General features: G+C 42.0%; 1 protein-coding gene across 5 annotated transcripts in view; it reads left to right on the top strand.

The window, feature by feature from the left end:
- The first annotated feature begins 7366 nt into the window (after nucleotides 1-7366).
- Nucleotides 7367-20798, top strand: part of CDC14A (cell division cycle 14A) — a 142193-nt gene continuing 128761 nt past the window's right edge. Inside the window, exons 1-2 of one of the 5 annotated variants that reach the window (XM_032487199.1) lie at nucleotides 7367-7582; nucleotides 9732-9822. Coding sequence is in view for 4 of the 5 variants with exons in the window: in XM_032487196.1 (XP_032343087.1) it covers nucleotides 7648-7741; nucleotides 9732-9822 (185 nt within the window). In the remaining variant the exon portion in view is untranslated. Of the gene's footprint in view, nucleotides 7583-7608; nucleotides 7742-8381; nucleotides 8941-9731; nucleotides 9823-20798 lie in introns of those variants that run through there. The other 4 variants (XM_032487196.1, XM_032487198.1, XM_032487197.1 and 1 more) reach the window with 4 other exon arrangements.

Genomic DNA, 20798 nt, shown 5'->3' on the forward strand with positions numbered 1-20798 from the left:
TGGGCCTGCTGGACCCTTGGGGGCTCCGGGGCACGTATGAAGCCTTGTAGCCTCTCTGATTTATTTTTTAAAATTGTTAGGCATAATCAACTTGTCCTCTTAAGAAATCAAGTAATCGAATCATTCATTTTAACTTACTTCTAAAAATTTTAAAAAGTTTTTTAGAAATCAGCTTCTTATACATTGCACCTTCTTTCAGTTCATTAAAATATTTTAATAAAATGTAATTCTTGTATATTCTACTTTTTACATTTGCTTAGGGTCCTTTACTAAAAATACCCACAATTTAGAAGAAATATACACTGCCTTACCACATTCATCCTCAATATATGCAAATTACATTTCAGGAATCTCAGATAACTCTTCCCTCTATGTACTTAATTTATGCTCAGCAAAAACTGGGCAAATTCAACTTTGTCTTTTTAATAGTAAGAGCAAAAAGGAAGAATGAAAGATCCTGTTAAGTGGGCCTTTGTCTATATTCTTGTTATAATTCTGCTTCTTTGGGGATTAATGGAGTAAGCGGCAATCTATTTACAATTAGTTTAACTACTTTGCAGACTATTTCCAGCAATTTAAAAATCCCCACCTGACTAGGCTTTTCCCATTTAATATATTTCACTTTGGTGCCCCATTGCCCTCTGGATAAAGTCCAGATTTTTTTTAACCTTTCTTACCAAGATCCTTTCCCATCTCCTCCCACTTCATACTCTACACTGGAGCCAAATGGAACTGCTTCAGATCCCTGAGCCTTTCTCAGTGATTGGTTCCCAGCCTATAGACAGACTGTTTTCTCAGCCTGGGACTTTCTCCTTGCATCTTCCTCCCTGCCACCTCCCCTGCCACCTTCCACAATCTGGCTACCTCCACCTGGCTGACTGCTATTCAACCTCAAGTCTAGGATCCTGCAGGGGACTCTTTCCTCACTTCCCAGCACTGATGCTCATCACAAAAGCTTCCTAATGCTCTGTACTTACTCCGACCTATCCTGTATCTTGCTTATGGAGCCTGCCTGCTTGTATGTATCCTTGCCTAGAATGCAAATTCCTTAAGAAAAGAATCGCCTCATTCTTGATTGCAATCCTAGCACCGAGCACAGTGCCAGGCAAACAGTAGACAGTACATATTTGCTGAATGAATGAATGCTAAATATAAAAAGCAAATGTGTATTTGATGTTATGGGAAACAAAACATGGTTATGAAGACAAATATTTTACCTAAAATTAGTATAATATATTTTAGGATAAGCAGAAATTGTTTTTATCTGGGTGCATATTAGACAATTCATATCTCTATTATCCTACACTAATAAGTCCAAATTATACTTTAGATACAATCTGAAGAATGGCATAGACTCCTCATGCAGGAAGGCTTGGTGCATAGAGGACATAAAATGTGGTGTTTCCCATGGGGATCAGTACAATCATAAGTGTTAATAACCTACCACCACCATAGCAAGAACAACCATCAGAAATCTGCTCAATACTTGTATAGCATCCTGTGATTGGAAAAATGGAAACCAAGCGTCTCTCGTTAGTTTGCTGAAATAGTGTTTTCTCCTGGAGTTTCAGCACAGGAGTAGGCACCAGAAAAGCTGGGATTCCAAAGGAGTATCAAGGGTCACCATGGGAACCACGGGGAACAACATCTGTGTTCCAGGCTTCTGGAACAGAATGATTGAGAGAACACAAGCCAGAGTGGGGAATTTAGGAATCCACAGAGGATGTGTGAATGGGGTCGCTGGCCCCAGTACATTCTAGGGACAGTACCATGGCCTCAGGCAATCAGAAAGGAAAGACAATGTAAACTTTTCTTCAGCTGATCAGAAGAGCTTCTCTGTGAGTGTATATTTTGCTTATGTTATTATCTAGGAGCAAATTAAGTAACAATTACTTAGATTCAAATAGATATTATTTGAGACTTGTGAAAATCAGACTTTGGAAATAGTTTAGTGTCTAATATAAACTTTAGCTCTAATAACAAATATTTGTATACCATAGCATTGCAGCATAACAGTCTTGTTTAACTTTGTTATTATTCCTGTGAGCAAAGAAATAACTATAATCCCCATTTAACACCAGATTTAACACTATTAAATCCCCTTTTAACAGTCTAAGATAATGCATACAATTGATGATAGAGTGATGCTGAAACTCAGGCTTCTGATTATAAATCTGGTATTTTTTCCACTATGCTAGGCTACAGAGGAACTGATTTCCATATCCAAGTGATTCGCATAAGTTCATCTCCCGACATTTTAATTACTCATTTATTTATTTATACTCCAGATATTCGTTGAGCGTCTGTGTCGTGGCAGTGGCCTCATCTGTAAAATGGGAATAATAATAATACCTACCCCATAGGCAACTGATGTGAGACCTGACATAAATTGCTGTGCTTGGTTTTTGATAAAACTCGTTATTGTTTTCCTGATAGTAACATGTACAGAGTATAGCAGGGACATGTATTAAGTGTGCATGTGGGAGTGAACACTGGAAACCTGAGGCTGAAATATGTAGCTCACTAATGATGTTTCCCAGCACAGTGACGAGAGGAGGTGGTACTAAGTTAGGGCAGTGGTGATGGGCGTGAGGAGTGGTGAGAGGAATATTATTTTATGTTTTTGGAGAAAAAAGTTCACTTCTTTATTTCTTTTCCGAAAAGAGTAGGAATGACAAATAAATGTAGGTGGATTAATTATGTAAATTTAAAAACTGCATTATTAGCCTATTTGAAAAATTTGGCTAAGTGGTCAATAAATTGAGCAATCTTATGTATATTGACCTGGTCATGGAACTTTCTTTACTTTCTAAAACTACATCTCTTTACTGGCCGCAAAAGTCAAGGATAAGATGATTACTGAATTGTTTTATTTGATATTCACTAAACTAGTATTTTTTTTAAAATTTTTTTGTGGGGGCAAGTAATTAGGTTTATTTACTTATTTATTCTTTTTTTTTTTTTTGAGTAAAGGCAGATTTAATCTGAGAGATACATACTGCATAGAGTGTAAGGCAAGAGAAAGGCAAGGAAAGAGATGTGGGAACTGGGTGCTCAGGTTAAAGTAGAAGTAGGTACACACTCTATAGATAGAGTGCGGGCCGTCTCCGAAGGGGAGGGAGCGAGAAAGGGCGGCTAGGCGTGGTGTTGCCAGTTTTTATGAGCTCAGTAGCTTTACACACCTACAGGTGGGACCATTCCAACTACCCTGGGGAAGGGGCTGGGATTCCCAGGAATTGGGCCACTGCCCACTCTTTGGCCTTTTGTGTTATTTATTCTTGGAGGAGGTCCTGGGTTCAATGCTAAGCATGTGCTTTACCACTTGAGCTATCTCCTTCCCACCAACCTGTATTTCTTAAACTATGTTCTGTAGAATGCTGGTATACTATTAATAAATCACAGGGGTGGAAAAACAATTCACATTTTTATAGAAGCCATATGTCAAGAATAGCAATGGCAGATAATGAAACACCTTTGTTTTTTTGATTTTGAGTTTCAATTATTTTCTCTAAAATTTTGAAAAAAAAGTTAATAATATATGTTATTATTGCTTGATATTTTATCATCTCAAAAGTTTCAGAACCTATGAGTTAAACAATGTAAGATGAGCTAAGTTAAGAGAAAAATGAGAAAAGATTGTTGGTATTAGAGCAAATAGTGAATACTGGTCTTGTTTTTGCCACCAATCAGCTATATGACTTTGGAAAATTGATTACCTACGGTGGACCTCGGTTTCTTCTTCTCTTTTCTTTCCTCTATTCTGCCACATAATCTTTTATAAATGAAATATTTTGTAGAAGCCCTGCCTGCTCATCCTTCCCACTCCATCCTTATCCCCAGGTGGGACCTCTGCTACCTCAGGCTCCATGGAGTCTGTTCGAAAACTGGATCTAGCTGATCTTCCAGGTCTCTTTTGGTTTTTACTGTCTTTGTTTCTGATTTGAGATCTTAGGCAGAATTAGTAATGATGCAGAAAATGGCTGGGTCAGGACAAGATCTTAGCATCTGTGGGCAGTTTTTTTTTTAAATTGAAGTACAGTTGGTTTACAATGTTGTGTTAATTTCTGGTGTACAGCATTCTGATTCAGTTACACACACACATATATATATTCCTTTTCATATTATTTCCATTATAGGCTATTACAAGGTATTGGATATAGTTCCCTGTGCTATATAGTAGGACCTTGTTGTTTTATCTGTTTTATACATAGTAGTTCATATCTGCAAATCCCTAACTCCCAATTTATCCCTCCATCTCTCTTTTCCCCCTGGTAACCAAAAGTTTGTTTTCTATGTCTGTGAGTCTGTTTCTGCTTTGTAAATAAGTTCATTTCTGTCTTTTTTTAGATTCCACATATAAGTGAATCTAAAAAATATCATACGATATTTTCCTTTCTCTTTCTGGCTTACTTCACTTAATATAACAATCGCCAGGTCCATCCAAGTTGCTGCAAATGGCATTATTTAATTCTTTTTTATGGCTGAGTAGTATTCCATTGTAGAAATATACCACAACTTCTTTATCCAATCATCTGTTAATGGACATTTAGGTTGCTTCCATGTCTTGGCTATTGTAAATAGTGCTGCTGTGAACATTGGGGTTCATGTATCTTTTTGAATTAGAGTTTCCTCTGGGTATATGTATGGGTAGCTATTACATGGGCCACATTGTCTACACGTTTTTGGTATTCTGGTTGTACTGTAATAACTTTTTTGGTATATATTTAAATAAAAGCTGCTTTATATTATTTTTGGCATTAGGTAAGCCATTTATCAAAATATTTAAACAATTCAAATTACTTTGAATTTCAAATTACTCAGAAGTGTAGGTTTCTACTGTTTCTTGGTTCACAGTTAAACTGAAAATTGATTTTTAGAAAGAATTCAAAACATGTATTCTATGTTTTCTTTTACTTGCTTAGATAACATCATCATGATTGAACAAGCAACTAAAAGAGCATGTTCAAATCAGATATTCTGGGAAATGATGATAATTTTAAAAGAATAGAATATGTAAATATAACAGCTGCCAGGTCTTTGACTATCCTGAGCAACTTTTTCTTTTCCCTTTTCCAACAAGAGAGAATATTCTCCTTTTTTTTACAGCTAAATAATAAAACTTAGTTCTACTACATTTTTTATTGCTTTTTTTCCCATCTGAATTTTCCATCAATGCTTTTTTTCTGATTTCAGAACTGGTCACGCCAGGTCACTACTGGCCTGCATTCAGTTCTGGGACACACTTTTTGGATGTAGACATATTGGAAAAGAGAGTGACTGGACAGCAAGGGGGCTTGAAACCTGGTCATTTCAGAAAAGGTTGAAGAAAATAGGAATTTTAATCTGGGAAAGACTAGGGGAAGAAGTGGTCCAAGAGAGCTACCTTTGCATTTTTGAAGAGTTGTCTCGTGCAAGAGTAAGTAAGGGTGTTCAGCACAGCCTCAAGAGACAGAATTAGAACCAGAGGGCCAGAGGTTGACAAGGTATTTCAGAGCTGCCTCCAGCAGTGAGTTCTCTAGCTCTGCAGGCGCAGAAGCATAGGCTGCAGACTGCCTCTCAGGGCGTCACAGGCAGGTTTCAAGCTATGTTTGCAGAGTTAGAATAAATATTGTCACTTTCCAACTTGAGACACTTCTATACTTGGCTAAATTTCTACGTATAACATTACCTCCCCTTTCTGCAGTTGAGTGAAATCTTAATTCTCTTAGTATTTCCTTTATGTGTGAAACACTATTCTTTACTGCTGTTTAAGGTAAAAGTTCCTAACATTTATATTGAGTGAGAGAAAAGAAGTTACTTCCATTATCTTCCTCTATAGACTGAAGTCATGCCCTTATTGTGAAACTACAACCAATAGAACTTTGACCTCATGATAATTGAGAGAATAAAGTGTTTTATGATCTCATTAGAACTTTGACATGTATGTGTGTGGTGTACACTATCTTGTTCACAATTTTTCTTGTAGGTTTTTAAAATACCGTTTAGATTGTGCAGATTTTGGTTTTAGAGAGATTTGATTATTGATTAGTATTATTGACAATTGCTTATTTTCCTTTCATGCGACTTCAGAAAAAAACATAGGGATTTCTTAACTTCAAAAATTTCATTCTAATGCTCATATTATAAGTATGCTAGGGAAAAACTTTTTTGGTTCTGACTTTTTAATTTTAAGGACTTTTATTTGCTTGGGTAATAATTCACTCCTCATGACCTAAATTTCTAAGCAGAATTATATGAAAGGAAATGTTTTTGTAAATTCATTTTAGAAAATAAGAAGAGGGTGTTCAATTAAATCTATCTTCTCTGAAAGTGCAGATGTAGAGTTCTTTTCATTAGACTGTGTACTTTGTAAAATTAGAAGTTTACACATTGAGTGAGAACTTGGGTTTCTTTTTCTGAATGCAATTTTTCTGATACACCACAGATAAAAATTTGTTCGGAAATTTATTAAGCGGATTTAGATTCTACACGAATTTTAAATCATTACTTTTGGAAATAGATTGCCATCATTGAATTAATTTAGCTTTATAAACAAAGTGGTTAAGTTTATTAAGACATTCATATCCTTTGTTTTTCCATAACTTTCTTATACAAAATCTCAATTAGAACTTTTCAACAAAATAATATGAATTGGTCAACATGATTGTTGACACACAATTTGGGGAAATAAATACCAGGCAAAATTCAACTGTTGAGTGCGGACAACACGTTTAGAGCTGCTTCCTTCTTTAGAATTTGATAGACGTGGCTGGGAGCCCACATAAAACACGAACTGCATCTCAACAGAGTGGAACGCTCATCACAACTCGTCTTTTCAGGACTTCTCCGGTTTTAGAAACTCTTTTGAGAGATTTTTTCCTCGTGGGAATGATTAGGTGATGGGAGAAGGTCGTTTTTAGTGCTTCTTCCAGCTTTGAATTTATATAGTTCTTGCCTTACAGTTTAAAGATTTGAACGTTAGGATAGGTTTTTCTTTTAACTATCTTACAAAGGCATGTTCGATTAGAATTACTGAGATGATCCAAATATTTTTTTCTGAATATCTAAGTAATATTCGCTTATCATTTTCTGTGACTTTTTAGCTTTTCGGATAGCCCAGCAAAGCTAACAGGCTGAGACCAGAGAGTTGAGCTTTACTCGCTGGCCTCGGCGCTCCTTCGGTCGGTCGACCCTTTCCTTGCGCGCCCCCTTTCTCCAAGGGGCAATCGAGCGCCTGCGAGTCGGCAGGCTGCCGCAGATCCCTTCGGTTTCTGAAGAAACCACTCAGCGCGCATGCTCCCTCTGACGCTGGGTCTGTAGCGCCATTTTCATATCGCGGGGACTGCCCTCTAATTAGGTACGCCCGTAGGACTCCGAGCGTTAAAGTTGTTCGAGCTGTTCGAGGAGCTTCACAGAAGCAAGTCAGGGGCTCCTCTGAGATGAGCCGCTCCCTGCCGCGCTCCAGCTAAGACTGCGTGAAGAATTCTTTTGTGTTAGTTTCCCCCGTGGACGAGCGGCCCTCTCCTTCCACCCCGGTTCCCCCCACCCCGCGCTGGTCTCGCTCCTCCGCCCCGCCCCCCTTCGGGGCCACCGCAATATACAGGTTAGGCATTTGTGATGATTTTGCGCCCACAGTGGCGACCCAAATGAGAGGACGTGGGGAACCGGATGGGAACGTTTTACCCCGTGAGAACAAAGCACAAGTTAATTCAGAGTCCAGTATGTGTAGAGGACACCAGTAGATGTTCTTCTGAGCTAGGAGGTAGGGTTCTTTTTTTAATATTATTATTTTTTTCCATAAAGGTAGAGATCCTTCAGGGGCGGGGATGGGGGTTGGTTGAAAGATTAGCTATAGGTAAGGCCGAGATCGGAGATCTGAGATCTTTAAGTGTGTGTGTGTGTGTGTGTGTGTGTGTGTGTGTGTGTGTGTGTGTGTGTGTGTGTTTGTATTTGTATGCATGTGTGCCTGCAAGAGTTTAGAAGAACAGGGGTGAGTGGGGCGAGAGAGGTGGAGAAAGAGAGAGAAGAAAAACCTGGAGTGGGAAGAAGACTTTGTGGGTGAAGAAAAAACTAAGGGGCGCGGGCGCATCCTTGCATGCGAAGCTGCAGCGGCGCCCTCCGGGACCACTCAGCTCCGCGGTTTCATTCATAAGTTTCTGGTCTGGAGACTCGCCCGGTTCCTCTGGGCCCAGGGCCCCCTTTCCTGTACAGCAATTGGTGGACGGCAACAAAGCCTTAGCAACCAGCTCTTAGTGACCCTCGCGGCGCCTGGTAACTGGGGCGCGGGGGCAGGCGGAGAAAGGAGCGGGGCTGTCCCTTTAAGGGATGGCCGCGGAGCCGTGAAAGTGGAGGGGACTGAGGGAGGGCGGGGAGGAAGGTCTGGGGGCGGACCCAGGGGGAGGAGGAGGAGGAAGAGTTGCTGCTGAAAGGAGGTGGCGAAGGAGGAGCCGGAGCAGCTGCTGCCAGCCGGCGGGCACCGGAGTCCTGCCCGCTGCCGCACGAGTAGCCACGGGCGTGATCGGGGCCAGACGTCTCCTCCTCCATGATCACTTTGGGAGCCGGGGGAAGATTTTGCCTGGCCGTGAGAGCTGGTCTGCATTTCCCAGGCGGGGCGGCGGCGGCGGCGGCGGCGGAGCAGCAGCGGCAGCAGCCGGGTCGGAATCCGAGTGGCCGCAGCCCCGGGCGTGTGCGCCCCGAGCGGAGCGTGCTCGGGTTCCCCACGGAATGTCCCCGGGACGCCCGGCGCGCTGACCCCCCAGCCGCCTCCGCCTTCGGCGCCTGCTACCTCTCTCCGGCAGGCTTGGTGTTTGGGACTGCAAGCTTCCCGGCTCCTGGGCAGTGGGGAAGCCCCCGGGGGCGGGTGACCTCAGCTGGCCACGACCCAGCCCTCACCCGTGTGTATCTCGCTTAAGATGGCAGCGGAGTCAGGGGAACTAATCGGGGCTTGCGAGTTCATGAAAGGTGAGGAGCAGCCGCCCCGCATCCTCCAACCCTCCCCCGCCCCCAACTCTTCACTTCTCGCCTCTACGTCCCAACCACTGTCCCCGGCATCTCCTGGGGCCCTCAGTGTACTGCAGCCGCTGCGCGCATTCTCGTCCCTCTAGGTACTGTCCTCTCCTTGAGGACCCCCTGCTTCCGGCTTCTCTTTCTTGCCTCCCTCGTTCCCTCTGCAGCACCCTCGGGAGGCCTTCCCGCCCGGTGGTGGGACAGCGCCGGCCTCTGCCGGGCTCCTGCGTGCAGCGGCTCGTGAGGATCCTGCTCCGGGTGATCCTTTCGGTTGCCTTTATCCCACTATTGCTGGGCTCGGTTTTCGGGACACCTCCAACCACACCCCCCTGTCTCCTCGCTTCCTCTTGAAGGCTCTGGAGCTGCAGGGGAGAGGCTCGCCTCTCTCTTCCCCTTCTGCAGCTGCTGAGGTCTGGAGATTTCTGAACCAAACTTGCATCTCCAGTTCTACGGGTACCCTCAGCTTCTACCTGCTCCCGCTGGCCTGAAACGAGAGAAATTTGGGAGCTTTGCCCCCGCGCTGAGTCCCTCAGTCGAGTCCTTTTCTCTCTTCTCTAACTGGTATGCTCTTGGGTCTCTCGCTTTCTGGGAGAGATCAGGTTTCTGCAAGAATTCCACGTGTTAACGGGGTCTTTAAATAATGGGTAGCAGTTGTTATTTTGATCCTGGTGTATTAGCACCACCCTCCACCTCCAGCTTCCCTACTTCTCATATGTTTTCTCCCGTCTTTTAAACTTGTCTTTCAGATCGCTTATATTTTGCTACTTTAAGGAACAGACCAAAAAGCACAGTAAATACCCACTATTTCTCCATCGATGAGGAGCTGGTCTATGAAAAGTAAGTTTCTATTTTTTTTTCTCAGCCATTTAGTGTGTTGGCTCTTTTGTGAGGAAACACTGTGCACCTTTATGGAAGTTTAATTCACTTTCCCCCAGTGGTGCAAGTAACAGTACTGATTTCTTGAGGCTCAGATAGTTGGGGAGAGGTGCGGGGAAAGTTAACATAACTTGAACCTGTCATCACGTTGTTCCTTTTAGACCTCTGTCTGTATTAGTTCTTCCTACCACCACAGCAAACTGCAAGTGTAGATTCCTAACACTCCCCAGAGCAGGACCAGGGAGACGCAGACTCTGTCCTTGCCAGATTCTGTAACTGGCCCGTGAATCAGTCACTGAGTATTTATGGAGCACCTACAGAGTACAGGGCAGTGTGTGTATTACAGGTGCTTCAGCTTTGCAGTTCACAGGGCTTCTATTGTATCTCAGGATGTTTTCATTTGTGTGGCTCATACTTGGAAAGTGGGACACACGTACCAGCTGGAGGTCACTGTATCCAAGTCATATCTATGAGTAAGATTTTCCCTGTGTAATAATTTTATTATTTTTTGCCTTCGAGGAAGTGGTATGGAAGTGTTAGTTTACTTTCTTTGGTAACTTTGCCCTTATTGGGTTAGGATTTGAGAATGTAAGATCCAAGTAGGGAACTGTTTTCTGTGAAAGACCATTGATCTACAGGAAAAAGATGTTGTATAGTATAGTAAAAATTTAATTAAAAAAGAGATAAGCCTCTGTTCAATAAAAGCAATGTATAAATAAGGAGTAAGAAGGTGGAATTGATTTATTATGTCCTCTTATTAAAAGAGCTGGTGTTTCAGGATAGTCCAATATATTCTAACAAACATTTAATTTTACTTTCTTGTTGTCTTAACCAAACATGCAATTATGTGGACATAGTTACATGACCCACAGTCACTCTAGTAAGCTTCCTAGGACCTGTCCTGTTAAGAGGGATGTTGGCAGTTCTGACTAAGGATTTCAGGGTACCACCAGGCTTTGGAATAGTGAGAGTATTCTCCACCTTCAAGAGCAGATCTTCTATTTGAGGGAAGACAATCTTCAACTGTCATTTCATCACAGAGATTCTTGAAACCGATGTCTTCAGGGCGTTCCCTCAGTGGTGCTGGGAGCAGGATGCTTCTTGAATGGTTGAAGTGAAAGGGGGGAATGAAAGAGCTCTTTGCTGCGGCTCATGAATGCCCAGAGTCGCTGCAGCAAAGAGGTCTAACTCCCTGGTGTCGGATTACAGCTCTGCTCCTAGACGGAACGGAGCACTGCACTGCCTGCTCCCTGACCTCGTGCACCTGGGGATGTCACTGCCAGCAGTGTCGATGGAGTGTTCATTCTGTTGTTGGGAACGTGTATTGCTGTGGCTTTCTTCTGAGTGTAGGGTTCGGGGACCTTTTGTGAGTCCGAGGGAAGGGACTGTGTATATGCCATTATGTTTAATTCTTCAGTGATGTGCCAGAGGTTAATATGGCATTGAACAAGCTCCCGGCCTTGAGGTTTAAGTTGCTTCTCTTGGGGTTGCTAGATGGTAGACCTAGCAGGAAATTATGTTCGTTACCTAAACACAGTGCTTAAGTTTTTTTTTAAATTTTTTTTATTCTAATATTGATATATGAGGAAAATTTTTTTGTGGGATTTTAATGTCAGTATTTTAGGTTAGGGCTACAAATCACATTCTTCTTATATTGATTCTACTGTATTTCTGGTGTCCTGGAAAGAAAAACTTCCTGGAAAGGCCATCCAGTTTACATTGTAGGGTTTGATATCACTTGAAACTGTGATGAGGACTTCAGTCTCGGCAAAGTGTACAATGATGATGGATGCACGTGTTACCTTCGAGGACTCCAAACCTTTAGATAGAAAGACAGGACTGCAGTTAGAGATAGAGAAAAGATACCTACCACAGAGGAACATAACCCCCCTGTGGCAGCATGAATTCCCAGGCGGGTGGGAGCTCATCTGGTTGAGGGGTTCAGAAAAGGCTTCATGGAGGAGTTCAGATTGGCTTACAGGATGCACAGAGGTTTTTCAGGCAGAGATGAGGAGGGAGGCTCTGGAGTGTGTGCAGGGGATAGTAGGTCCTCCAGTTTGCCTGGTGTGCATACAGGTCAAGTGAGGATGTGTAATATGAAGCTGAAAGGTCAGTTGGGGCAGACTGAATGGCAGGGTGAGGAGCTGCAATTTCCTTTATACGCTGTGGGACTCTTGAGGGTTTGGAGGTGGTCCATGGCACGACTGGGGCTGTGCTAATTGCAGATAATGGCAGACACTTAGTGGGCATTTAAATGCATGCCAGGTGCTTTTCTAGGCGCTCCGTGGCTATTAATTTTATTTTCACAACAGTTTTGAGGCAGATACTGTTGTCATCCTTAGTGTGCAAATGATAGCAAGGGACAGAGTGGTCAGGTAACTTGCTCAAGTTCACAGAAGTAAGAAGTAGCAGAGGTGGAATTGGAAACCAGACCCTCTGGTTCTCGAGTACATATATCCTCGCTTAAAAAACTAATATGATAGCATCACTTAAGGTGAATTAGAGAGGAAGTAGAAGCCCACTTAGAAGAGTTCTGAAACGTTCCAGGGGAAGAAATAAAGGCGGAGATTAGGATTGTAGGCAATGGTGGTAGAAAGAAGGGCTCTGAATCCATGTGACTCAGCAACAGATCAGGTGGATGGGTTGGCGGGGGTGCGGAGGCATAAAAGGAGTCAAAAAAGTCTTTAGAACGTCACGGTGAGCCTCCTGGAGGAGGGGGGCATTAACCAAAACAGTAAGTAGGGCAGAAGAATTGGCTTTAGTGGGAGGCTCAGGCATTCCATGTTGGTCAGGTTGAATTTAAGGAATTTATGGGGTGTGCATGTCAGCGTTGGATATCACAGAGATCTTAAGTTCTTAAATTTGGGAGTTTTAAGAAATGAGAAAGCTATGAGAGTGATACGATTTCTGGGGAGAAAGAGAAGATATTAAGGTCTGTATTTCGGAGGCTTGATCAGGATGAGAGAAGCAAGGGAAAGAGGTGGCAATAAGCAGCTAGAGATGTGGACAGACAGTGAAGGGGAGAGAAGAGCTGGGAGAGGGAGAGAAGCAGCTGGATCCGTCCTGCGGGCTCCGCTTCTGGGGCCGCTGGATGAGGGAGACTGCAAAGTCCCTGGAAGGATGCGCAGAAATCGGGGTTCTTCGTGGCAGATGGCTTATGGCGAGAAAATTCCTGACTGTCATATCGTAATGTCCACGTCTCTAAGGAAAGGAGACTATTAGTATACATAACCACATAGGGTCTTTTAAAGTCCTGTACCTGTCTACTTATTTGCTGAATGTATAAATGAAATACTGCCTTTCTGGCGAACTGATCACCTTGGAAATGCAACTATTATTTTTGAATTGGGAGGTAGACTCTTTAAATATTAGTCTGTGTGTACTCTGGACACAACTGTGTTGTGTGTAGGTGTTTGTTTAGTTTTAGAAGGATGATAGCACTCCATGATTGAGATGGCAACCTTCTGAGAAGCCAGTGGAGAAAACTGAACAAAGTAGCATTAGGAGGTCAGGCTGCCTATTAGGAAAGAAAGTCTAAATTTTCTGCTTGGTTTTTAAACAGAACTTATCACATTAATATAAAGGCCTGAGTGGCTCTAGTGAAATGTGGTTGGTAGTAAAGTACACATTTGTCCTTGGGTTATGATTTCACAGATCAGAATTAAAATCAGAGTATAGCCTAACGTACTTGTAGGAAAAAAAATAGCCCCATAAAAAGAGAGCCTTTTAAAGATTTGTCTGTGTTTGATTAAGCTACGAACAACCCACAGCTCTCCAGAAGGGCTAGTTCTTTGGTTTTGGAGTTGGGCCTTGTCCTCCGAATAGAGGCTTACTTTTTATAACTTAACTCAAATTGTTTTGGCTCAAAAGTTAGCAAAATCAATGATGTTAATTATTGTAACCTTTGTGTGCCGCTCCTAGCGGTGGCGGGCGGAGGATTGGGTGTTAATGCACAAAAGTCAGTTGGCTGTAAAGGGCGGTGCAGACAGTCTTCATTTCAGCCTGCCCGTGTGCATTTCTTCTCTCCTTGTGTTTGCAAAGGAAAGGTATTGAAAATGCAGGAGAGAACTCTCTATGGGCATACTCTGGGGACTGAATATTAAGCAGTTTCTGAAATGATTCAAAGGGTTTCACCAAATGTTTTAGCATGGAAGAATGAACAGCCTCTAATGAGGGCTAATTAGCTAACTTGAAGATTTGAATAATTTAAAACGTTCAATTTTCATTTAAACTTTATTAAAGCCGCCTGATGTGAATGCAACTAGGAATTTTGGATAAATAATTTATAGAAGAATGATTTCTTTTATGTAGATGGTAGCATAGGTTTGAGTTGAAATGTGAGCCTAGCCCTTGAGAGAAATACAGAAAAACTTCTCTTGCCTGCAAATATTTGTGGGAATGGAGTATTTAAGTTAGATAGAAGTGAGAAGAAACCCTTTTGGTTTTTCAATTTTTATTTTAAACTTAATGTGTAACAAGTAGGTTAATTTACCAGAAAGGTGAATACTATCTCAGCCAGGGACATGTGATCTTGTATACAGCCTTAGAGCCATCATTTGGTACCTCAGCTCTCTTTATAAATTGCTATGATATAGACAGAAGAGGAGACAGAGGTGAATTCAGAGACAAATTTCACCACGAAAATAAAAATGAAATTATAACAACAGCTAACATTTATAGTCCCATGATGGACAGTATTTGATATCCTTTACACACATTAACTCAATCTTCAGAACAACCCTAGGAAATTAGGTGCTATTATTGTCACCACTTTATAGAGGAGGAAACTGAGGTCCAGAGAGGGTTATGTAGAGCCAGTAAATTGGCCCTGAAGTCCGTGCTCTTATGCGTCCATCACGTTCCCAGTGGTCCTGGGTATGAGGCTAGTGGGGAGAGCGCAGACAGCTTTGCCCTTCCCTGGTTCGTGTGGCCCTTCTGACTTGGGTGGTCATGACTTTGGCAAGAAACGTGCTGTTGACAGCGTGTGCACAAACTTTTTGTCCAGGCTGTATCTGGGAATGTGTGTTGGGAATTAAGATGTTTCTCCACAATTCCACTTTTGTGGGTGTAATTTTGCCTTTTTTTCTTTTGGTGAACTGCCCCCCCACACCCCCTGAAAAAAGAGAGAGAAAATAAATTGAGTTAATTATCATTATATATTAATAGGAGAAATGAAAACAAAAGAAGCCCAGTGTTCGTAAGCCTGTGAAAACTGTTTTTGCAGGCTGTCTGGTGAAATGTTCTCGCTGCTTAGCTGTTATAACGTAAGATGTAATGATTTCTGCATAGAATTCTCCTAAAAACTTAGAATACTCTTTAGCTTTTCAAAGATGGTATAGGTTTCTACTTTCTTCCTCCTTTCTCCTTCCTTCCATCCTCACCTTGCAGAAATAACCTAGGATTGTTCAGGGCCACTTTTTCTATTCTCTGTTTTGAACACAGCTTTAGGTGTCTGCTTGTGTGTGTGTGTACACCTGTGTACATAACCAGGCGTGCTACACAGTATACGTGATGGGGAAATAGACATGTCTGTATACACTCACCAGTTGATTCTTAATTCTGTGACCCACTAGGGTCAACTTTTACTTTCAGGATATTGACTTATTAAATACTTGCTGGTTTGACCTCATAGGCATTTGCAGTGGGTAGTCAATCTCTGCTCTTCATAAGGACAAATAGTCACTTAGTTCTTTGTACTTGAGATAAGCCCAGTGAAAATGCAAGATTTAACTGAGGTGCTGAGGACTCAGCACTAACCGGGCTAGTCCTACCCAGGCAGCCTAAGAGAGGGATCCACTGGGCTGTGAGAGTCCAGTGAGTAGCTGCTTGCTGTCCAAGTTCTTTGTTCGCCAAGGCACCACAGGGCGGCTTCATTATTTTGTTTGAAGTAGATCCCTGAGACATCAGATGTGCTCATTTGTAAGTTCACAAACACATTCCAAAGCCAGAAGTAAATGACTTTTATTTAGGCACGGCTTAACACACCTTTGTGCATAAAAAAAGAAAAAGAAAAAAGACTCTTGACACATTTTTATGGGAAGTGAAAAAAAAGCATAACTTAGAAGTTGTAAGTGGTTGAAAATCACTATAGGAGAAACTTGACCTTTAGGTGGGATGGATTTTGGTGCAGAGCACTGTGCTACTGCTTTAGGAAGACAGATATGTAAAGAAGGAAGTGGAAACAAACAACAGTACAAGGAAATATACGACAAAACCTGTAAGTGTACATACTAAAAATCCAAGAAAGGAAGACAGATTACTGCCCAGAGTGATAAAGACTTCATAGAGTGATGTTTAAACTGACTTTTGAAGGGTGTGTAAGAGCAAAGGGTGTATTTTATGATCTCTGTGAGGACAAGTATTACCTGTTTTTGCTTACCACTGTATCCCTGCACCCAGCACAGTGCCTGGCATAGAGATGGTGTTCAGGAAATTTCAGCTGAATGAATGAGTGAAGAAGGAAAGAAGGAAAGGATGATTTCCATGTTTGGGAATAGCGAGATTCTGTTTGGTGAGGCAAAACACTTGAACTGCAGAGAGGTCACAGGTGAGGCTGGACACGTGGTTGGGGACTGGATTATGGAAAGCCATTTGGATCTCAGTTCTGCTGGTTTATGAATGACAGGGAGACTGAGCAGAGCCCTGCTTTAGGACTAGTACTCCCATGGCTGGGAGGTGGGCGGAGGGAGGGAGTGGTCTGTTAGGCTATGGCAAGATTGGATTATGGTTGTAGCAATGGGAACAGAAAGTCCAGGTGGAGGAGAGGCTAGAAAGGATGTACTGACTGTATTTGGGACTGACCAGATGAGGGGTTTGGGAATTGAAAGTAAATTCAAGGTTTCTGGCTTGGATGATTGGGAGAAAGTGACACCTTAAAGTAGACCATGTGTCTAAGTTAGAAGGAGGAGTTGCCTTTTTCTTGCTCTGTTTTATTTTGGAGATGGGGAGGCAAAGTAAAAAGGGGAGATCTATAATGAAAATAAAAAAAGAGTTTTTGTCTTCTGTGATCTTAAGCGGAAAATAGACAATGCCTGCGCTGGATGTTTAGATATTTACTTGTTTAAAATCTGGGGAGGTGGGTGAGGCAGCTGATCTCAAGTTCCTTTCTGGCTCACTGACTTGGGCTTAAGTGTGGAATTCATTATTTCTTTAAAATTTCTTTTTAAGGTTTAGTTTCAATTTATATTACAAAAGTTGGTTTTATTAATCAACTAAATACTTTCAGGACCACCAAAGAGTCAGATGTTGAATGAGAACCATCAAAAAAATATTGCTGTATTTATTAAAGCACGTAATAGTCCCAGTCCTCGACAACTTGGAAAAACCTGGTAAAGGATCACAGTTATTTGTAAGTGACAGTAAATTCCTTTATGGACAATAGTTTATGTGAACTGTAGTTTTTGAATAAAGTGTTTCATTTATTAATTTAATATTTTGATCTTCAAGATGTTCACAAACCATTGATGAAGGATTTGTTAGTTTGGACTCCTTTTGTTATAAAATTTAATTTTCTTTTGAGAACCAGAGAAGATGGTGTATTTCACATTTGCTCTTCTTGATGGATATTACTCTAATCATGCATTTTTCCAGTTTTGTCTGGGAATATGGCATTTCAGTGAGACAGTTTCTACAGAGTTGGAAAATTCCATCTTAGAATATCAAAGCAGTTTGTGATTTCTGTAAACCTTCTAAAATGAATCCATGCTTCTGCCTTCTTAAAGAATTTACCGATTATGATTTGCTTTTTTTCCTGTAATACTCAGGCTCTAGTATTATGAATACGTTGGTTGCACAGTTTCACTGTAATTCAAGGATAGTTTTAGGAGCCCCTGAGAAATGAAGGGCTGTCTGCTTATGTAGCAGAAGGTGCCTGTTTGCTAAACATCTTTTGTCTTTTAGTGGTTTTAATTTATTCAGTCAGTGTTGTTGATAAATGACTTTTATGAGTTGAGTCCTTTCTAGGTGCTCCTTTCTTATTGTTAGGTTAGCTTTTGACATTACTATTAATGTACCAGCCAGTAATAGCTGCCTCCTGCCTATGGTCTGTCTGATGAGTCTAATATACTATGGACATAGAAACCAGATATCACATTTTATTAATTAGCCTTTGGTACAGAATAAAACCATATAGACTGAGTGAGACTGAGACTGTCATAAACATCGCTAAAGGGCGTGGGTTTGTGGCAGACTTTAGAAGAGGCAATGTGACTTTGTTTTTTGGTATACTTGTAATTTTCACTTATGTTCCAGCTTGAGGTTTCCGAATCGGGGATCCTTGTGTAACTAATTTCTTATTCTACACGTTTCTTTTCCTTTTAAGAGAATGTGGAGTTGATATAGCATTTATATTAGTCCTGGTAATCAAATTATTGATCCTCTGCAGCTGAATTGATCTGAAATGCTAGAAACATTTTACCTTTTTTCTAACTGTGAGATAAAGTTTTCTGTTAACCCTTTTTGGGTTAAAAAGTTCTCCTCTAGGACTCTTTGAATGGTGAGCTTGTAAAATAGTGCCTTTCCGCCTTTCCTGTTCTGCTGGACCCTTTCACTAGTGTCAGATGTTGTGCTTTATTCCATGTGCCCTAAAGCAGATTGCCTGCAGCTCTAGAAAGCCCGGAAGGAAAGGTTTAGGATGATGTTAACTTGGTAAAACTGTCAGACAGAACTGAAGGGGCCCCTAAGCAAAAAGGAGTTGCGGTGATGCGTAGTTGGTGTGAGTCTTTTTAGATTGAGGGTTACTTCTGGAGCAGGTCACATTTGGAGCAAGCTCATAATAAAGATGCAGGTGGTAGAGGAGACTGGGGATGGGCACTCCCAGCCTCTCCCTTCACCAGAGAGGTGGGCCATCTCGCCATTTGACATCCCCCTCATTGTCATTTCCTTCTTAGGTTGTTTTTGTCAATTTTGTCTATTTAGTCCAATTCTGTACCCAAAGCTAGTGAAATGTGACGTCTGGCATCTCGCCCCACATTTAATCTGGTGTATCGTTTAGAAGGATTAAATGGAAGAAGGTAGTATTTTTGCAGATGAACCAACCGCGTCTTAGTCTTTCATTCATTTACTCAGTCAGCTCTGTGCCAGGTGTTAAGGATACACTAGTGAGCAGATTTTAACCCAGCCCTGTTCTCATGGAGCTTATAGTCCAGTGGTCCTTAGGGAAGCTGTTAATCAAGTATTCAGACATAAGACTATCTGTAAATTCTTTGAAGGAAAGACCTACCATTCTCTGGAAGCACGTAGGGTTGGAACCTGGCCTGCAGGGTGGAGATAGGGTATAGGCGCGCGCGCGTGTGTGTGTGTGTGTGTGTGTGTGTGTGTGTGGTGGCAGGGGAGAGATGGGAAAGAATTCCATGAGGAAGTGTGACAGGAGCTGAGACCTGAAGGTTAAGTGGGTGTTAATTAGGCCAGGGAGGGTAATGTGCCAAAGGCCTGAGGCAGGAGTGAAAAAATAGCTTGGTTGGAGCTTGCTGGTTGGAGCTTGCTAGTACTAAAATGGGGAAATGTGCAAAATGATGCCCCAGAGAGAGAGAGGTAGTGGCTGTGCCACCCTGGGCCTCACAGGTAAGTCTAAGGTTTTGGTTTTAATTCCAAAAGCTTAGAAAGGTAATGTGATCATTGCTGGGTTTTAGAGTAATTATTTTCCTTTTCAGGGCCTCACTTGTTATATGACATGTGAGGAGGGTTAGTCTTTTATGTACAAAGGATCAGTCACCATTCTGTTTTCTACTGAAGTCACATGCATACTGTCTGCATAGCCCTCTTGCCTTCAATACCTGCCATTAAATAGAGGGGTTAATTTACACTGCTTGAGAATGTTTCTGTGGGAGTGAATTTTAATCTTGCCAGTGCATTCCTGAAGAAGTCTTCTTTTGTTTTCATTAATCTGAGACTCAAGGGGATGTTTTATTAATTGACTTGCTCCAAAGAGGGAAGTCACGGAATTACAGACCCTGATGCTGAAGGTTCCTTGGTATCATCTGGTTTGTTTTTTGGCTTTAAGGCAAAGTGACAACACTAACCCATTTTATGGAAGTGGCAGCTGAAGCCTTAGGTGGGCCTGCTGCTTGCCCCAGGTTAATAAGGTAAAGAAAGAAAGAAAGAAAAGAAAGAAAGAAAGTTAATAAGTGGAGGAGGGTTCCTCCTATTTCCAGCATTGTGTATCTGGACTTCCCTAAAAATGTGGATAATGTACCAAGGGACAGGAGTGAGAGTTGATACTGGGGGTCTCTCCTTCCTTTGTGGTCTCAACAAATGTCAAACTTTATGCCGGGAAGTAAACAGTAGGGGTGCTGAGGTTCCTACCTTGTGAAGCCTCTTTCCAGACAGTGAGTTTGTTCTCCAGCTGTGGAGAAAGCATAGTGAATTTCAGGGAGAAAGCTGGGCGATTCTTCCCCTTCTCTGAGGAGACGCTCTGAGGGAAATACCTTTTGTACCGAGACCCCAACGCACTGAGAGGGCAGAGCGCATCAAACAGGGCGAGCAGCCCTTGAGGAACGTTCGTACTGCTGAATGGGTTTATCCAATATGGATCGCTAGAGTCATCGGCAACCTAGATTCTATTTTGTGTATAATAATAGTCTATTATATATAATGGCTAGGAATGTGGTATGATAGGATAATATAAAATAATACAACATAATTCAAGATAATGTAATATGATAACTGGAAAGAACCTTAGAAGCCATCTAATTCAGAAGTTTCATTTGATAGATGAGGATGTGGGGTCTTAGAGAGGCTAAGACATCAGCCCAGGGACACTGAGTGATCAAGCTGGGACTAGAACCCATTGCTTCGCAGTGGTCTTTAGTTTTCTGTCAGATTCTGTGTGACTCACGTGGAGCTGGGACGCTCCTTAGATGTGCGGCCTCTCTTCCCTAGGAAATTGACCTCAACGTGACTTCGGTTTGTTATACTTGAGCAAAAACTCGGACGTGTAT

Source organism: Camelus ferus, chromosome 9 (genome assembly GCF_009834535.1).
Source record: "Camelus ferus isolate YT-003-E chromosome 9, BCGSAC_Cfer_1.0, whole genome shotgun sequence".
Classification (NCBI taxonomy): Eukaryota; Metazoa; Chordata; class Mammalia; order Artiodactyla; family Camelidae; genus Camelus; species Camelus ferus.